This window comes from Callorhinchus milii, unplaced genomic scaffold (genome assembly GCF_018977255.1).
Source record: "Callorhinchus milii isolate IMCB2004 unplaced genomic scaffold, IMCB_Cmil_1.0 Scaffold32, whole genome shotgun sequence".
NCBI lineage: Eukaryota > Metazoa > Chordata > Chondrichthyes > Chimaeriformes > Callorhinchidae > Callorhinchus > Callorhinchus milii.
The window spans coordinates 3646282-3665113 of NW_024704773.1; the positions used below are offsets into that span (position 1 = coordinate 3646282).

The 18832-nt window shown below is 40.9% G+C and overlaps 1 protein-coding gene and 1 non-coding gene across 5 annotated transcripts in view; one reads left to right on the forward strand and one right to left on the reverse strand.

Annotated features, from left to right (window-relative positions):
* The window catches only part of slc12a2 (solute carrier family 12 member 2), a 127623-nt gene that overhangs the window by 74222 nt on the left and 34569 nt on the right, over positions 1-18832 (reverse strand). For all 4 annotated transcript variants that reach the window (XM_042345189.1, XM_042345186.1, XM_042345188.1 and 1 more), the window contains exons 2-3: positions 4823-4942; positions 1408-1483 (exon numbers count right to left, since the gene is read on the reverse strand). In XM_042345189.1, coding sequence (XP_042201123.1) covers positions 1408-1483; positions 4823-4942 — 196 coding nt within the window. The remainder of the gene's footprint in view (positions 1-1407; positions 1484-4822; positions 4943-18832) is intronic.
* Positions 5008-5079, forward strand: trnav-cac. Its single transcript has one exon. It is a non-coding gene; the product is annotated as a tRNA-Val (tRNA).

The following is an 18832-nucleotide window of genomic DNA, read 5'->3' on the forward strand; positions in this document are numbered from 1 at the left end:
CAACAGGTGCCACTTCCAGGTCACGTCAAATGGTTACATTAAAGCTTAAAATTACTGTGCTCCCAACTTTAGGAAAGGTAGACCCTATTGCACCACCGTGACATGTTCCAAATTTCACACCACCAATCATGTGGCCGCTCTGAATGAGCTAGTCAATTCAGTGATGAATTAACGGCAACTTTGTGAGTGAACCCATAGTTGAACCTGGATAGAAACTTGTGTGTGAAATCCATTGGCGACCAAATGCCAGACCTCTGCTATGTGTGAACTGCATTTCACAAAGAGGGTTGAAGATTTTGGTTTCTCTCTTAATCAGAAATTACCATGTCATGTATCAGGCTACTTTGGCTTTGACAATTTTCAGGTTATTATTCTCAGCATTGAGATGGACTTCTAACAGAATTACAAGTTACGAGACAACATACATAGCCTTCCAAAAAATGTTATTTGCAGGCAGCACTAAACTCAGTGCTATTGTCAGAGAGTGCCAGTGCAGTGCTCAAATCATTATAATCTGAAAACAAACATGGAAAGTAGCCAATGGTCACAATTTGTAGAATGTTATATGCCTTGCACATACCTCAATAAGGTATTTTATAAGATTACTGGAATACCAAAGTGCATGAGCTTATCCTTAAGGCAATAGTCTTAAAATTTAAGATAGGTTTGGAAAATTCTCAACTTCAGTCCCAACGTAGATGCCAGTTTCCCACATCCTGTAGCTCAGTGGTTAGAGCACTCGCTTTGCAAGTGAGAGACCTGAGTTCAATTCCAGGCAGAGGGCGAAACCTTGGGCAAGTTTCCTTACTCCACACGCCTAATAATAATCCCTCCAAAAAACCCAAAACAATAATAAATTGGTCATTTTCAATCCATGACTGTTTGTGGGACACTGCTGTGCGCAATTGGCTGCCGCGTTCGCCCACAAATATACAGTCAATTCACTTTACAGTATGATCTGTGAAGCGCTTTGGGACGTCCTCCCGACGTGAAGAGTGCTATATCAAATGCAAGGATTAGTATTATTATTATTTCAGACAAATGGTTTTCAATAAAAAAATTATAAACTTTCCAAAATTTGTGAGCGTCTTAAATGTAAGACTATGATGTTGATGCTAACATCAGAATTATTTCAGACCACACAGTCCTTCCTGCACTATACAGTATAGGTATCTTCCTACAGTGTCGTGAATAAGTTACAAAAATCGCAGTGATGTGCAAAATGTGCTCCATTCTGTCACCTTTCATCTAATGAAGATCAGGAGACAAAAAAAAACAACCATATGCCACATTCAACTAGTTACTGCAAACAGTTGAGCCATTTAACAAGTGAATTAGGATTCTGTATAGAAGTCACGTTGGAGTGCTAGTTACTATCAGAAGGAAGTGCAAAGATATTCCACATACCGATCCCAGCTTGGCCAACAATCCATGACAAGCGGATGAAGAGCATCACACCCCAGATATTGAGCATGCATCGTACCTAGGAGGTGGGAACACAAAACAAAACAAGGAGAAAACAATTGAGAAGCAAACAATAAATATCCCTGATGACCACCAACTGCCCCAGTTCAATGGATGTGCAGGGAGCACTCCTGCCACAACGGGGGCTGGACTGTTCGTGTATTGATTGTAATCTTGCACATTTTGTGTTGTCATGTCTTCGGGTGTATTGTTAGTAAACGTGTGCCTACATGATCGGCAAGAGCACCCAAGCAGGCTGTACACGGTGCATGCACACATATGCAGTGAACACAGGGGTGTTCCCGACTGTATTTAAAGCAAACGTCCTGAAAATGTCTGTGCATCCTGTGTTTTGTTCTGATCAACTTTGGCTCAGAAGAATATTAGATTGAATTGAAGAAAAGCATAATCAGCGTATCTACCAAGTTAAATAAGGGATTTGTTTATTTCACAATGAGTCTTCTTACATTATCTTGGTAAGCATTTATTCTTTTTGCCTAATATTTAGACAAGTCCTTTAGACAGTAAAAGGCAAACGATACATGAAATCATTCTCAATGAGTCTCCCTCAATGTAGGGAGACTGGGAACTTCTGAATATTGATCATCCCAAGTACTTAATCAAGGTGTTTTAATCTAATAATTGGAATGTCCTCCCGACGTGAAAGGCACTATACAAATGTAATCTTGTTGCTGTTGTAATGCAAAATTAATTTAGTACCAGTGCACCTGTACACTTTTAACTAAACTTGACTACATTACTTTCACCCAACATTATGCTTGTGTTTCCTTATGAACTTTGCATTTCATCCTTTTACTTAAAGAAAGCAAATCTCTTTGCTGAACCGTGGCTATTTCACTTGGAACGATCTTTAGGACAAACACATGTTTCAATAAACTCTCTCAATCATTAACAAATACAGTTAAATCAAACAGTTCTTAAAAGTCTTCACCTCCTTGTATAAATTGCTTGCTTTTTTGACAAATCCTATGAGTATCATGGGATGCAAGACGTAAAATTTACCAGAGTGCATAAAAACTCGATTGGAATACTTTCTCCTCTTGATTACTGCAATAGCTCTAGCTGATACAGGAATATAAAAGCAGTGAAAAGAGGAATTTTAACCACAAAGCAATCAATGACCTATTTTGTGAACATGCTCATCTCAAAGTCATGGAACTAATTTTTCACATTACCTCCAGGACTTGAACCTACTCACTGTATTGGATCCCATCCTTCTAAAATACTAGCCTGACCACATTTCCATAACAGCATCTAGGCATTTCTTAAATGCATGCAATGCTCTTAACGTCAATCACTCTTCCTGGTAACCTATTCCATAAGAGAAAAAGAACGCATTGAGGCATCCTGTTAAACATTTTGACCTTGCTCCCCTGAAATTACCCTCTACTTCCTTCCCTTCAGACAATTTTGAAAACATATTTTGCCCTTGATACCCAGTGACATCAGTTTGTGATGGAATTTTTCATGTGGTATTTTGTCAAATGCTTATTGGATGTTTAGGCATAGTGTGTCATGTAGCTTTCCACAGTCAATTTGGACTATTGAAAAACATCAAGGCTGGTCGGACAAGATCTAACCCTTCCGAATTCATGTTGTCTGTTATTTGTTTGATGATTTTTATACAGGCGATCTTCCATGAAATACTTCACTATTTGCAACTTGCCATCATTAACAACCAGCAAAAATCATAATTTCAACCCTTGAACTAATCTATCAGTCCCAAAAGGCTCCTTAAGAGAATCATCTCAAAACCCTTGCATCCCCAACAGCTTGTATCAGCTTCCTCACATTCTCAAGAGCCTCCTCTCTCCTCTACGACCACACCATGGCCCCACTCCTGCTCTCCCTGAGCTCCACCTTCCCTTACCCCAAACCCCCCTGCTCAGGTGCAAATCCCTGACTGTCCAGCACCTTGAGACATCCTCCCCACATGGAAGGCTCTATACAAATGCCCCCTCCTTCCTCCGACCTGCTGACTCCCTACCAACCTGCCCGCTCCCTCCGTTCAGCGGGCTCCAGCCTGCTCCATGTCTCCTGCCCGACCCACCCTACGATCGGTGGCCGGGCTTTCAGTCTCTCTGTCCCCACACTCTGAAACTCCATCTCACGATCCCTTCGCCTCGCTTCCTCCCTTGCCTCCTTCAAGGCCGGTCTCAAGACCCTTCTCTTCGACTGTGCCTTTGGTCTCCTTCCCACCTCTCTGCCTTCCCTCACCCCTACACCACCCCTCCCCCATGCTCGAGCCCCGATATCTGACTGTTCGGCGCTTTGAGACGTTCTCCTGTTGTGAAAGGCGCTCTATAAATGTAATTTTGTTGTTGTTGTTATTGTACTCAGGGAACCTATTGCATCTTCACTGAATGTAAGGTTATGACTGTCTTCACTTCATAAGAGAAGTGTGCTGCCATTTTCCTTTCACTGTCATTCCACAATGTAGTCTGTGTCACAACTGGGTGATATGAGCTACCAGTGTAAAAGTGCAAAAAAGGTTAGATGACCCATCCCTCACCAGAATGGAATACCTTCAAGAACAACCTTCACCACTCAACCGTGTGCTGTCTTTACCCATGCAGCCAACCACAGCACACATCAAATTCACAGTGATCTTCATTCTCATAGGGCGGAGGCTTGTAGAAATATTGCTGTACATAAGCCGTGCAGCAAACTGAGTTCCCTTTTACACTCTGGGGCTGATTAGACACGCTCCCGGCAGCAGACTGATTGAGAGCTGAAACCTAGCTTATCTGTACCACATCACTCCCGCTGAGGAGAGCTCTGCACTTTTGATAGGTCAGGGTGTCAAGGGACATAGGGAGAAAGCAGGAAATTGGAATTGAAAGGATTAGTTAAGGTACAGATCAGCCATGATCTAATTAAATGGCGGAACAAGCTCAAAGGACTGAACAGCCTCCTCCTGTTCCTATGGACCTGCACAACTAGAACCTCTACTAACCCAGGGCCAAAACCACTATCAAATAAACTTGAAGTGATCAACTACAATAAAACTAAAGTTATATTGCAGCCAATGGCATCAATTCCACTCCAGAAATACCCTCTTTCACAATGAGGCTAAGAACTCAAACAATGCTTCTGAAGCCCCATTTGTATTGTCATTATAAAAATTGTTCTTTTAAGAACTGAGCAGTTTAAATAGAGCATTTGTTTGGTCCCAAATTTACAAATTATTCAAAAAATAGTTAAAGCTGTTCAAAAGTACTAATTATATGTTGTTCCAGAACAGCTAGCTTAACAGGTATGTACAGAAGTGTTGTGAGCAATGATTTATTAATCTGTTTTTATTTAGTGAAGGCAGACACTGGTTACTGCTACTTACCAGGACACCTTTCACCCAGCCAAACTTTACAGCTCCTTTGCCATCAGCAACATGTTTTGACACAGCCTCTTCAGTTGGACTGCCATCTTCCCCATTTACGTAGCCATCTTCAAACGGTTCCTGATAAACAAAGAAAAAATAATTCCACTCTTTCAACAGCATAATAATAATTCTTTTGATAAAGAAGTCCTGTAGCTCAATGGTTAGAGCACTCGCCTCACAAGCGAGAGACCTGGGTTCGAGTCCCAGCAGGGCGAAATGTTGGGCAAGTTTCTTTACTCCTCTGTTTACCTAGCAGTGAGTGGGAACCCGGTTGTTAGTCAATTGGCGGCCTGTGACCTGTGCTCCCGCGCACATACTCAGATGCATTGCAGAGGCCTCTAATCTATTGGTGGGCTGCACTGTGGCCTCACGTCCCATCCTGTCACAGGGCAGGAACAGCACTGGCTTCCAATAGACCAGAGACCTCTGCGATAAATCTGAGCATGTACACCCACCCTCAACTAAGCACCCGCACCAGTGACAGGTCAGGGCCTCGGGGAATGCAAGACGTCATCTTATAGGAGGAGCTATCTGATTCATTTTACATTGTAATTATAAGGATTTCTAGAATATGACTAGTTACGTGTTAAGCAAATCGAGTTTAATGTCTCATCCAAATGTCCATCACCTCCAACAATAAGCTCCACGCAACAAAATGAAGAATGTGGAGAAAAAAAAAACTCCTACAAAAGATGCATCAATGTGACATTTTGGGCTTAAAAACGACCAACACTCATTAGGATGAGTAAGAGATGGTCAAAAGTTCATAGAATTCTAGACATTTACAGCAATAGGAGACCACCATTCAACTCATTGAGTCTGCTCAGAGATACTTGCTCTCAAAGCAAGCTGTCCATTCAATCCTATTGCCTCACCCTACTTCCTTATCCCTTCAGTCTTTATCTTTTATATATCTGCTATGTCCCTCTTAAAACCCACAATGGACGCTGCTACTACCAACTTGCTTGGGAAGACCTTACAGTCCCACCATTTCTGTATGAAAAATAACCTTAAATCTCCTTTTGCTCTTCTTGCAACTATTTTACATCTATGTTCTCTACTTATTCACTCCCTTACCAGTGGAAATAGCTTCTCCCCATTTACTCTTGTCAAAGCTCGTCATAATTTTGTACACCTCTATCAGATCCCCTCTCAATGTTGTCAGCACCAAAGAAAGCAGACCCAACTTTTCCAGTCTTTCATAACTAGAGCCTTTCATTGTATGGTAAGTTTGTGTTTACTCATCCACGTCACAGTTACCACAATAACTTGAGTTCCAGGGATGGGACAAGTCATCCCATGTTTCTCAAACATTTCTGGGAACCAGTTATAATTGCATGGAAGCCACAAGAACATGGATTAGATATTTTAATCTCATTGGCAGACAAGAAGCTCCAGTTTCCACAGAGAGGGGAAAATTGCATGCCCAAACTGGAAATCTGTAACTCACCATACAAATTAGGGGCACAGGAATCTAGGCAGATATGATTTTGTAATAGTCATCCTTGCTTTTGATACATAACTATATCAAATTGTTGAGACATCTCAAAGCACTTCACAGGATTTACTGTAATGGTATGAATTTGGTTAAACAAGGCAGCCAATTTGCACCCAACAATGTCCCATAAATGGCCAGACTTTTAAAATGAAGGCACAAACCCTCTCTCCAAGGAGATACTACAAAGAATATTTTTGTAAAAAAAACTTCTCTTCTTGAAGAGTGATAAGGAAGGAAGCCGTCCATGCATTCAGATTGCCAAGCATTGTAAACGGGATTAATATGCTCCAATGGTCATGCATCTAAATTGGACTGTTTATGTTATTTTAATTAATTGTATGTATTTATACAGAGAAAGAGAGAGAGGGAGAGAGAAAGAAAGTCAAGCTCTGCTGCCTCTCTATTGCCAGATTTAATCATCAGTTTACACACCCAAGTGAACACAGATAAGACCCGGGCAAATGCAATGTAGGCATCACTTACACACCACTGGGAAAAAATTAACAGTGTGCAAACAAAGGGGGTTTGGTATACCTCCTTCTACAAGGTAACTACATCCACCATTTCTTCCGCAATAAATCTACACAAATCATGGATGGGAGCATTTGCAACTTTTTGGTCTTTAACATTGTGGCCACAGACATGCAAAAATATGCAACTGTACACAATAAAGATTCAGCTCAGGGTGCTACAGAGAATGTTTTTCCTATGAAAGTCCTAGGTAAACCGTTATTGCTTTGCAAACACATGAAATGGAATACAAAACATAGCAACTATGGGCACAAAGTTTGGTAAACGAACAGTCTCTTTTTTTAAAAAAAAACTTTTGAATATTTTTGTGCAAACCCCTCTGCATCTCCTTAAAATTTAGAAACAAATAGTTTGCTTCCTCTGCCCATGAGTTAGCGGCCAATACAAAACCTCATTAACCTCAACGTCTCATTTCACATTAACCCCAGTCAGTTGAGGACAGTCTGGTTACAGAAGATTGAGGGTTCATGTTGTTTGACAGCTACTGAATGGCCATGGGCAAAGGCAACTCAATGGTTTATAGCCTAAAAACATTACACATCCCCAAACATCCTGTACGGCCAAGTTTTTAAATTTAATAGGGGCAGGGAGAAGAAATTAGCACAACGAATGTTGATCAGGAGATGTTGTAACTATTCATACAGAACTTGCATGAAATCGATTTATTTCAATCTTTAAGGATTAGTCTCTTTCATCCATTATAAGGAAATCTGCATGACTGTACCTAGTCACTTCTCCAGTCAGGAACCTAGGCGTCTTGTTCGACCCTCAACTTTCCTTTCTCCCCCACACCTGTGCCCAACTCCGCCACTGACTCACCCCTCTGGTCGCCAAAATCCTCATACTTGCCTTCATTACAACTAGGCTCCACTATGCCTTATCGGCCTTCCCAACTCTTCCCTCCACAAGCTGCAGATTATCTAAAGAACTCTGCAGCTCGTGTCCTCTCCTGCCTCAGGCTCCGTGATCCCGTCACACCCACCCTCGCCCGGCTCCACTGGCTGCCCATCTCTCAGAAGATCGAGTTCAAAATCCTCACCCTTACCCTCAAGGCCCACCATGGCCTTGACCCCTCCTACCTCTCCGATTTGCTAATTCCTTATCAACCTGTCTGCTCCCTCCGCTCAGCAGGCTCCAGCCTGCTCAATGTCCCCCACCCGGCCCGCCCCACCATCGGCGTTCAGGCCTTCAGCCTCTCTGCCCCCACCTTCTGAAACTCCATCCCACATTCCCTTCATCTCGTTCCTTCCCTTGCCTCCTTCAAGACAGGCCTCAAAAACCCTCCTCCTCGACCATGCCTTCAGCCACCCTCCTACCCTCTCCGCCCTCCACCCTTCCCTGATCCCAACACCCCTCTCGCTCGGGTCCTAATCCCTGACTGTTCAGCGCCTTGGGATGACCTCCTGATGTGAAAGGCACTATACAATTGTCATTTTGTATTGTATCTAAACATATAATCTAAGTTATTGGGTCAACTGTCTAAATAAGTAAATAAACAGTCAATTCACTTTGCAGTATATTCTGTGAAGCGCTTTGAGACGTCTCAAAGACGTGAAAAGCGCTATATCAAATGCAAGGATTATTATTATTATTAATATTTTCCATCCAAAGTATCAAAACACTTCTGACATAATACACTGTAGTACAGCAAACATTCTTCTCTTAAGCACTCATTAATTCGCAAACCCGGTTTGGTCAACCAACTCCAAAGCACCGCAATTCTGATTTGCCTCTGTACTTCTGTACCTTGGATCCACATCAAGCCATTTATTGCTCTGAAGAAGCATTCTATGAAGCAGTTGTAGATTTCTCTTTGATCCTCCAACTAGATAAGTAGCTCTGAGTGAACTCACTAAGTTGTATGAAGGCAAAACTATGCAAGCTACAATGCAGCACCATCTAAAATTCCTGTAATCAAACAGTCTTTTGTTCCAAGTGTCATTTTAGCAAACGTCTCACATAATTCAATTTCCGTTTAAAGTGAACTAAACGTTCCTAAAGAGTTCAAAGTTAAAACTAAATTTAGTGACTATTAAGCTCCCATATAAAATGATGAGGTTATGGTCCAAATGCAGGAAGCAAGGTTCATCTCCGACACCCTGTGGTCACTCCACAGAGTCAACCAAAGGAAACCAGCCAAGGTGAAAACAGATGAATTAAAGCTGCTATAATGATTGGTGTCAACGAATTTATCTTGAATATGCAACAAGGTCATCTTTGTCAATTGTGACTAACCTCCTGCACTACATTCTCCTTCTTTTGCAGCCAAACTATAAATCTGCTTTGTGTATACTATAGTATTACAGTTCTTCAGGTATAATATTCCAGGGTTCATCCAAGTCAGATACCTTAACTCTGCACAAGTTTACTCTAGGTACTTTAATAGAACGTATCCATCCTAGATGAAAATACCATACCATAACCTCCATACCAGGATTGCACGTTTTCGCATCTTTTCAGTGGCAAAGATTTGGACACCTTATTAACTTTGACCGCTTGAACAAAGATTCATATCTGGCGAGTCTTAATAGATTTGATCAAGATAAAGGCTCTTTACTGCTGGGTCTACATTCTGGAACTCCATTCGTAAAGCTGCAGTGGTCACAAACAAGAGCAACATCCAACAGCTTTCTGATGTTAATCAAAATGCAAAGCATAATTATTCTGCAATCTTCTAAGTCTCAATTACAGTATACAGATTGTAGTACTTTCTAGGCCAAAAGGATTAAAGGGAGGAAAAAGTACAAATATTATAAATTACAGCTAGTGGGCCTAATGACCTCCTTCTTTGCTGTAAAAAAAATCTAGTTGGCTTTCATAATCTAACCAATAATTTTAAAGGTTTAAAGTGCCACTGTACAAATTAAACTAATTATTAATGCATTGGCAAAGATACAATTGGCCTCTAAATGAACAGGTGATCGAGCTATTTGTTTCACCATCAGTTCTAACTATACCTACTGAACACACTGGAAAATTTGTTAAGAGGCATGGTCACTCTTCAGCACGAAACACAGCAGAAACTCTAAAATCTAGTGCTTAGAAAATACAAGGAACCACTTTCTCTCTTTACTATGCAATGCTCTCCGCTGTCAAATGGAAAGTCCCAGGCATGTAAATGAAGAGACATCGTCAGTTCTTTGTGCTCCTCGTACACGTGGGTGCCGTTTAAATAATGCATGAAACCGGACAACAAAAGTGCAATTTGAAAAATGATCCACTGTGGGAGTACGAAAATCCACATTGCACAACACCAGGTCAGCTGCTCAACTCAACCCAAGACATGGAGCAGAGAAAGTCAAAAGCCACCCAAGAAATGAGCATATATATATATATATATATAAAAAAACACATATATTAAATTCCCCATTATCCCAATTACTTAAGTCAAAAGAACGGACGTAAAATGATCACCAACCCATCACATGTGACATTCTCCAATTGAGCAACATTAATGTGATTACACATGCATCTGCCAGCACTTCTACAATGACACGGCTCACTACATCCTGTATTGTTGTTTTAAGTAGCTACATGAATAACCACATTGAAATCGGAGTTGTTATTTTCTTCTCAGTGGGATTTCATCTCATGCCAATAATACCTTTAAGATAAACAAATATACCTGCATGGGTCTGAGAAATCAGTTGTTACAATGTCAAAAAAGGCCATCCACATCTTAGGACCATGATTCTAACTGCTGGGGGAAAGAGGTTTGAATAAAAAAAAGTATTTTATCCTATTTGCTCTCAGGATGAGAATAACAAACATACCATCTTTTCATGACTGCACCAAGCCATTCCTTAAGTGAGTATTGTCCTGGCCTCCAGCACTCTTCCCAATAGCCTTCAGTGTAAATACATATTTCCTGATGCCTGACCTAAAATTAAGTCTTCAACCCTGATCCTGTGCCTTCTTGTCATGCTGGCTTATCTGAAATTATTATTCCAGATTTACTTTCCTCATCATATTAAGCATCTCATAAACCTCTATAAACGGTTCCTTTCTTAAAGGCCAAAGAATCTTGGCTTACTAAGATGTTCCTCACAGTTCATCCCTCGAAAAGTTAGGGGAAAATCAGTTTCTTGGTAATCCTCTGCATTGCTTCTAGGATGTGAGCAGTTTCTTATGTTGGGGTGCCACAACTATATACATTATTCAAGATGTAGCCAGAGATAATGGAACAGAACTTCAGTGATCTGATTTTCAATAACCCAATAATTCACCCATTTTAAACCACTCAATATGTCTCCCAGTTTAATCCATCTCCATTCATGACCTCTCATGGCTTCCTTCCTTTCACCAAATAATCTACGTAAATAATTCCAGTGCAAACAGACTAGAAGCAATATTGGTTTAGGTTGTATTGTTGTATTCAAATCATTAAAAAGCAAGTCTACCCTCCAGTTCAGACAAAAAGCAGCAAAACAAGTTTCAAAGCCTCTCAAGGATAACAAAAAGTTAAATGGCCACACAAAATACAACACAATTTTCAACCACCATTGTCAAACGAATGCATCTTCCAATTAATGAGCCCACAAAACATAGCACAATTACACTACATACAATGTATAAATAACTGTGAAGCATTGGTTGTATGATACTGAACGTGGCTCGATTCAGAGATCAAGCCAGAACACAGTTCTGGTTTGATCTCTAAAGATAGGCCAAGCTTAAAGCAATTGTATATATTGCTTTGTGTTAGTGCAAATCCTACTGCCTTTTGAATTCATGTATTCTGTACTTTTTTCCAAGAATACAAGGGTCTCTCATATTCCTAGAACAAGAATACAAAATACATGGATTCAAATGGCAATATGATTTGCACTAACACATAGCATTACAAACCAGAACTGTGTTTCTATGCTATTCAACAGTCGGTCTATTATCAGTCGTGCGATTTAAGTGACATTTATTGCTGAGTCAATGACCTATAAACATTAAAGCTATGGAATACCTAATCATTATTTGGTGGTATGCAGTACACTCTGCTGTGGAACTCTAGCGATGCATTTCGCTGAACAAGACTATTTACATAAAATAACTTTCCAATTGGTACATAAAATGTCAAAAGGAAAGCATCACACAATTGAAAACTTAAACAGCAAGATCATAATTTTCAAATGTTAGTATTATACAGCAGGTAGAATACTGAAAAAAGACAGCAAACCAGGAGGAGTTTATTTCTATGCCAAATGTTAGCAAACTCTTTTTTAATCTCACAACAAAAAATAAATTCTGAATTGTTTTGGCTCACGAAGTGTGAAAAATAAACCCTGGACCATTAATTTGTTTTATTACTGGTCAGAACAATGAAATGAGCACAGTGCACCTGAGTATGAAACAGAATTGAAATGGAGGGTGATGGTTCCCTGTATTGACTGGGATTAGAGGACCACATTCCAACAGCTGCAGGCTTACACAAAGATAGCACCAGGCATACACATAGACTCTGGAGGGACCAAATTAGAATGAGAAAAGAAATGCTGAATGTGACAAGTCTTTGGTCATTCACCATATTTAGTCCTCATTCTTCACACAAAACCTTGCTACATTTGCACGGTACCCGACAGGCCAAGATGCAAGCAGTAAAATTCCTGCGTCAGCAATGCAGTTTTTTTTAAAGAAATGATTTAGTGGTATGCAGTATGCTCGCTCCACTCTGGAACTCTCGGGATGCATTTTGCGGGAAATGATTATGTTTTTTGACAAGTTATTTACATAAACTAACATTCCAATTGGTGCATACATGTCAAAAGGGCACCACACAATTAAAAGTTAAACATCAAGATCAAAAAGTGTTGTACTTTTTTAAGCACTCCAAGACTCCACCCCGCGTGACGCGTGCAATATAAATGCAAGATGTTGCTGTTGTTGTTTTAGAGTTGTAAAACTGATCCCTAGGCTCCACTCTCGTTTAGATTAGCTAAAGTTGCTTTTTTTGTTTTTTAAATCCCTGCATTTGAAACAGTGCTCTATGAAACGTTATTGAAATGTCTCAAAGCTTTTCACATGATTTTACTCTAAAGTGTAGTGATTGTGTTGCCATGAATTCGTTAAGAGTTAGCTAGTACAACAACAACTTGCCCTTATATAGGCCTTCCACGCTGGGTAGCTTAACAGTGGCGGAGCCTGTCTCCGAGCCGGGAGGGGAAGAGGTAAGCACTATAGAAGAGTAAGGTTTTCAGGCGGAACTTGAAAAAGGGGAGAGTGGGGGCAAGGCAGGGAGAGAGTCCCAGAGTTTTGGGATGTAACGGCTGAAAGCAAGACCTCCGATGGTGGGACAGAGGGTGCGAGGGATGATCAGGAGGCCGGTGACAGTCGAGTAGAGGTGCCGGGTGATGGATTGGGGAGTGAGGAGGTTGGAGAGGTGGGAGATGCCAGAGAGTGAAGGGATTTGAACACAAGTGTGAGGATGTTGGAGTCGATCCATTCGGTGATGGGGAGCCAGTGGAGCCTGGCCAGAACTGGTGAGATGTGGGTACAGAGTTTGGTCTGGGTCAGTGTGCGGACAGCAGAGTCTGAATGAGCTGGATCTTGTGAATAGTGGAGCTGGGGAGACAGCAAGGAGTGCATTTAAGTAATCCAGGTGGGAGGTACCAAAACGCAGGCACGAGGGTTTGTGCAGTGAACGAAGGAGGGCACGAACGCACGCGTGCGCGCACAAGCACCCCAAAGAATGATCACTTGGGTGAGAACCCGTGCATGGAAATATTCCCCAACACGAATCTGTGACATTGAGAGATTAAAGGAGAGAACGGAAAAAAATTGGGAAAACACATTTTTTTTAAAAAATGTCCCAATGTCATCTCAAACAAATCTGTCAAACTCGCTACCTGGCGATAGTACTTTGCAACCAGAGACAAGAGTCAGGATTCCCATTTCACAAGAATATGAACACAGGAAAGGTAATCACAATGAGCTTCTCCACATCCTTCTGAATTCGCCAACAAATACAATTACTCCATTTCACAGTAAATCCTGTGAACCCTTTGGGATGTCCTCCCGACATGAAAGGCCCTATATCAAATCTAAGGATTATTATTCTCCCTCCCCCTTGATGCTGTGACCAATCTGCTCAGTTTGTGCACACAAATTATTCAAGAGGCCTAGTAACATACTGAAGGTCATATCCATTCACTCCATCCATTTATGTACTGGGGATGGGTTTGAAGGGAAAACCACTGCCTTACCCAATGGAGATTTCTCAATATTATTTGAATCGCCCTCTTCCTGGGAAAACACTGTCCCTTCTGCTTGGCATAATTCCCATCTGCTCTTGAAGTTACCACAGCTGCTGGACAAAACTGATCTCAAAGGATTTTCTTAATCACTTGACTGTAGGCCACATCAATCTCAAGAGATTTGGGACAAATGCTGGAACAGATTGAGCGAAGCACAATGAAACCCAAGGCTTTCTTGCAGCAATGAAATGAAATCTTGGTTGACAAATGCATCTTTAGAATGCTCTTGGAAGATTTTCCTGTTTTTTTTTCAGTTCTATCCAACCTGGAATTTGAGGTGTACATTTGTGCACTCTGAGGACTGGTGGTCTCTGTGCAAACGAATCTTAGATGCTTTTGTAATCATGAGAGAACTGTGGGTGTGTGTGAAACATATCCTGCCCTTGGGCCAAATCTGGAACAGGCCTCACATTCCAAAGTCAAGTGATGAAGGAAGACAATGGTGATAGATTTCCAGGAAAAAAAGAGATTCGAGGCAGATTTTATTATTATTAATAACAATCCTCATCAAATGTCAGGATTATTTTATTTCAAAATGGTAGCCAACAATTAGATCTAAACCCACTGGAGTGGAGTGCGTACCATGCAAAACCTAAAAATCTGTATATTTACTGGATATAAAAACCAGATCGATTTACAAAAATATCAACAAGCTTCAAATTTACAAGAACAAATATGGGATTACATTTGCAGAGGTTGGTTGTGAAATAAAATGCTGCTGCCGATAACACAATAAACTGAACCTGGGATAAAACACAAAATGAGTCCTTATAAAAGGACAACCCCATTTATCTGGGTCCAGTATCTCAGAGACCAAGTTTAACAAAGGCTGAAGAAAATGGCCAACTTCTGGTCACTGGTGATATCACATCCTATGTATTGCACACATACACAGGTCCAGTGGTGACTTGATAAACTGGAAGTTGGCCATTTTAGTGCAAGAAGCTTGCCAGTCAGTGCCAGGTGGGTGTAACGCACTTCCTATGCCCTCCGTTGTGCCATATTATAATGAAGCCACCGTGGACATAGAAAGTCACATGATCAACAAACAATGCAGACTTGCTATGATGCAGTGGATGTTATCCATAAAATCCCAATTCGTTTTATAACAAGGTCATGATGGCCATCGTTGTGCATGTATGCAGTGGGCCAGTAACCCGTCCTGCATATTAGCCATGCTGCACAAGCACAATGCAGGAAGTGACCATCAATGATAACCCGGTTTCGGAAGTCAGGCATTTTAGAATTTGGGAGCGCTGAATAGCCACTTTCTAGTTCATCAAGTCTCTTCCTATGTCACTTTCTGTTAACTACACTTGCATAGGGAGCAATATTAGCAGTGACCCAAATACCTGACAATCAGCCATTTTTAGCATGAAAGCAAGTCAACCAAGTACACACACGTGCAGTGAATTAGTGTTGAAATGAAATCACGTTTTAAGGGATCTGCACTGTAGCCACATGTAGTACAAAGCTCCCATAGGGAGTCAGTGTCCTCTCTCTCGCTCTCCTTTTTCCTTTTCAGACCCATGAAATGATGGTAATGGTACTATAGTTAGACGCAGAGGTTCAATTTGCAAGACAGAATTTAAATCACTCAGGTGAGATTAGGAGTATTCAGGAAAATTAATTTAACAAGCGACCAAACAAATCTGTAACCTTGGTTTTGTTATTATATAGATTTTAGCACAACAGATCAGCTGTGTTTTCTGCTCAAGTCTACAGCATATGCCAGCCGTTTGTTTCCTCAGGAACTGCAACCCTTAATGTTGCGGTGTGTAGAACAGGATAGCAAGATAAAATGCCTTCCAAAGTCTGTACATGATGAATGATATTCATCTCTCCTTGCAGAAATCACTGCATGCAAAACTTGGAATCGAGATTAAACAGCAATATGTAAAACCTAGAATACATTTTCCTCTCAAATTACAAATCACAAATTGGTGCAGGCTAAGGACAGAGGACATATGGGGATAGGAGGAGAATATGATAAGATGCTTAAGACTTCTTCAAAACAGAGTCAGTCAGTAAGAATCCAAACAGCAATTGTATTTCACAGTTTTAACATCAAGTTGAATATTAACACATTAACACCTGGCTAAAAACAGGTGAGTTAAAGTAAATGTGCATAGTCCTTCAAATAAGTCCTTTGACAATGAAAGAACACAGCCAACACCGCACTTGCTTGAAATTCTCAATGACGATACCTGTTTATTTGTGAAAAAAAAGCACTGCAGGAGCACAAGCACATCAGGTTTCATTTGATCACTTGGACCAGCACGACTCTTTTACTGCAGTGCCTGCGTCATAAAGAGAGCTCCTCTTGCAACGTGCTCTCCAGCTTCCTGCATAGTCAGTATCTTGTTCATCCAGATAAAGATTACACCTTCCCTGCCTCTCTCCTCCCCACCAACCCTCATTACTGCACTTCGTTTCTATTGATTTTGCAATATAACTGAAGGTCTAATTATAAAGGGAAAATAAGAATCTGAAATCAGTGACGTTAGAGAACTGTATTAAATTTCGGAGACCTGCACCGGAATGAATTACTGTGGATCTATTAGTCAGGTGGTTGCTTGGGTTATGCTAACCTCTGCATATTATAGCACATTAACCACTTACTGTATATGGCAAAACAAACCACTCTGTGTGGCAGATAATGATAGACATTTGCAACATATAATAAATGAAATAGTCAACTTGTAGTGACTATTCTAATGCTGTCTGTTGTGCCGCAAGACAGAGAGGTCACAAACTGGTTATTTGGAACAATGATGCACAAAGATGGTGGAGAATCCATTTTCCACAAAAATAAAGCAAGAATGTAATCCACACAAGACCTACTGAAAATAATGTTGGATGAAGGACATAGGCTGGAAAATTCCACACACGGGCTAAAGGATTGAGGAGTTATTTTTCATCTTTGTCAAGCTGAAAAACAAAAGCATTGCTTGCATGCAAGCAAGCATCAGCAGGCACGATTTCCCGCAGGGCATGCAGTACTAGAAACAATGCCAAGGTTGCCATCTTCCCTTCGCGTGATGGGATTTACAATTAAAACAGCACATCAGAGACACAAAATTCCTCACATTCATGAGACTAAAACTTCACCATTCAATGTTAGAAAATTCTTAAGAATTCAATATTTTCCCACAATTTGGAACTGTAAAACTATTTGTCCAAGTCTATGCTATCTATACTGGGGAGAATAGTGCCTTATGATACTAAAATGCTAAACTGTTGCTGTTACTTTCCTTAAAAGATGAAAGATCTCAGTAGTCCGGGGAAAGGTAGTGGCAGACACAAGCAAGATAGGCAGTAAAGTGACGAGAGTTCAGATGTGTGGTTTGAAGGACAGTTTGGGGTCAAACCAGACACCAATATTCTGCACTGGCTCAGTGAGTTGGATAGGCCCTTGTGCAGTTCGATGTGGATGGCATTTGATGTGAGAATAAGAGTACTAAAAAGGTACAATGAAGACATTTCAGTTATGTTTCTAGCACTTGATATCCTCAAGAAAATTTAAACAGACCAGTTTTGACAAATTCATAAAACAACAATAGCGGATGCAACCTCACAGATGATCCATCAGCAAATGATGAGGAAATTTATAACCGGTTCAGTCACCATGTGCATATCAGCTGGTTTTAGTTAAATGTCAGGTGGCAGGAAATTTAAAAAAATAATCTATTGACACACAACCAAAGTTTTGACTATGTCTGTGTCAACAAGCCTGGATCTCAGATCCTTGTCCTCACTTTTAAATCCTTCCATGGCCTTGCTCAATTAAATTTTCATTGAGAAATATCCAGGTTTTTAGGCAAAGGTCAATCAGTAAAAAAAATCATAAATTTTACTTTCAAAAATAATGAAATGGCCAATTCTCCTCCCGTCCCCGTTTTTTTTGCAACAGAGAAAAAAACCTCCAAAAAGCCCAAATGGCAGGGCTTGGGTTTCTACAAAATGACAGGGAGTCCCATTAATTGAGTCGATGACTCCTGGTCACTCATGATGCAGCCCAAGTAAGTCCCTGCCGTCTGCAGAGTTCACAAATTACACAGCTCCTGGCAATATTGTATACGAAAGGGTGCACATAACCTACTGAAGGCAAAATATTTTTGTTGGCTTTATAGTGAGGAAACTCCAGAACGCCTAGTCCCAAAACGTCTCTAAAGCACAACTTGTCAAAACTATCAAAAGCATTAAAAGCTGGAGCAGGCACTCTTTGAAACAATAGCAAAATTGGTTATTAACAGCTGGTGAGTGACCAGGAGTCATCGACTCAATTAATGGGACTCCCTGGCATTTCAGAAGACGGTATTCTCCATTTAATAAAAATAACAAGCAGGAAACCACTGATTAACATGGTTGGGGAAGAAAGAGACCAGTCGATGTGTTAATTATTCACTGGCCCTCAAGTGAGCTCGATGGCGATTTCCTGCTCCCCCCACCAAAAAAAGACCAGTCGTCCCCTCCCCTTTATACAAATATAGAAATCTACAGTGCAGAAGGAGGCCATTCAAGCCATTGCATCTACACTAGTTCACAGAGCAAGATCACTTCAATCTCACCGCCCCGCCTTATACCCAAACACCTTCAAGCCCATGTTTGCTTCATTTGTATAGCGCCTTTCACATCAGGAGGACATCCCAAGGTACTGGACAGTCAGGGATTTGGACCTGACCAAGGGGGTTG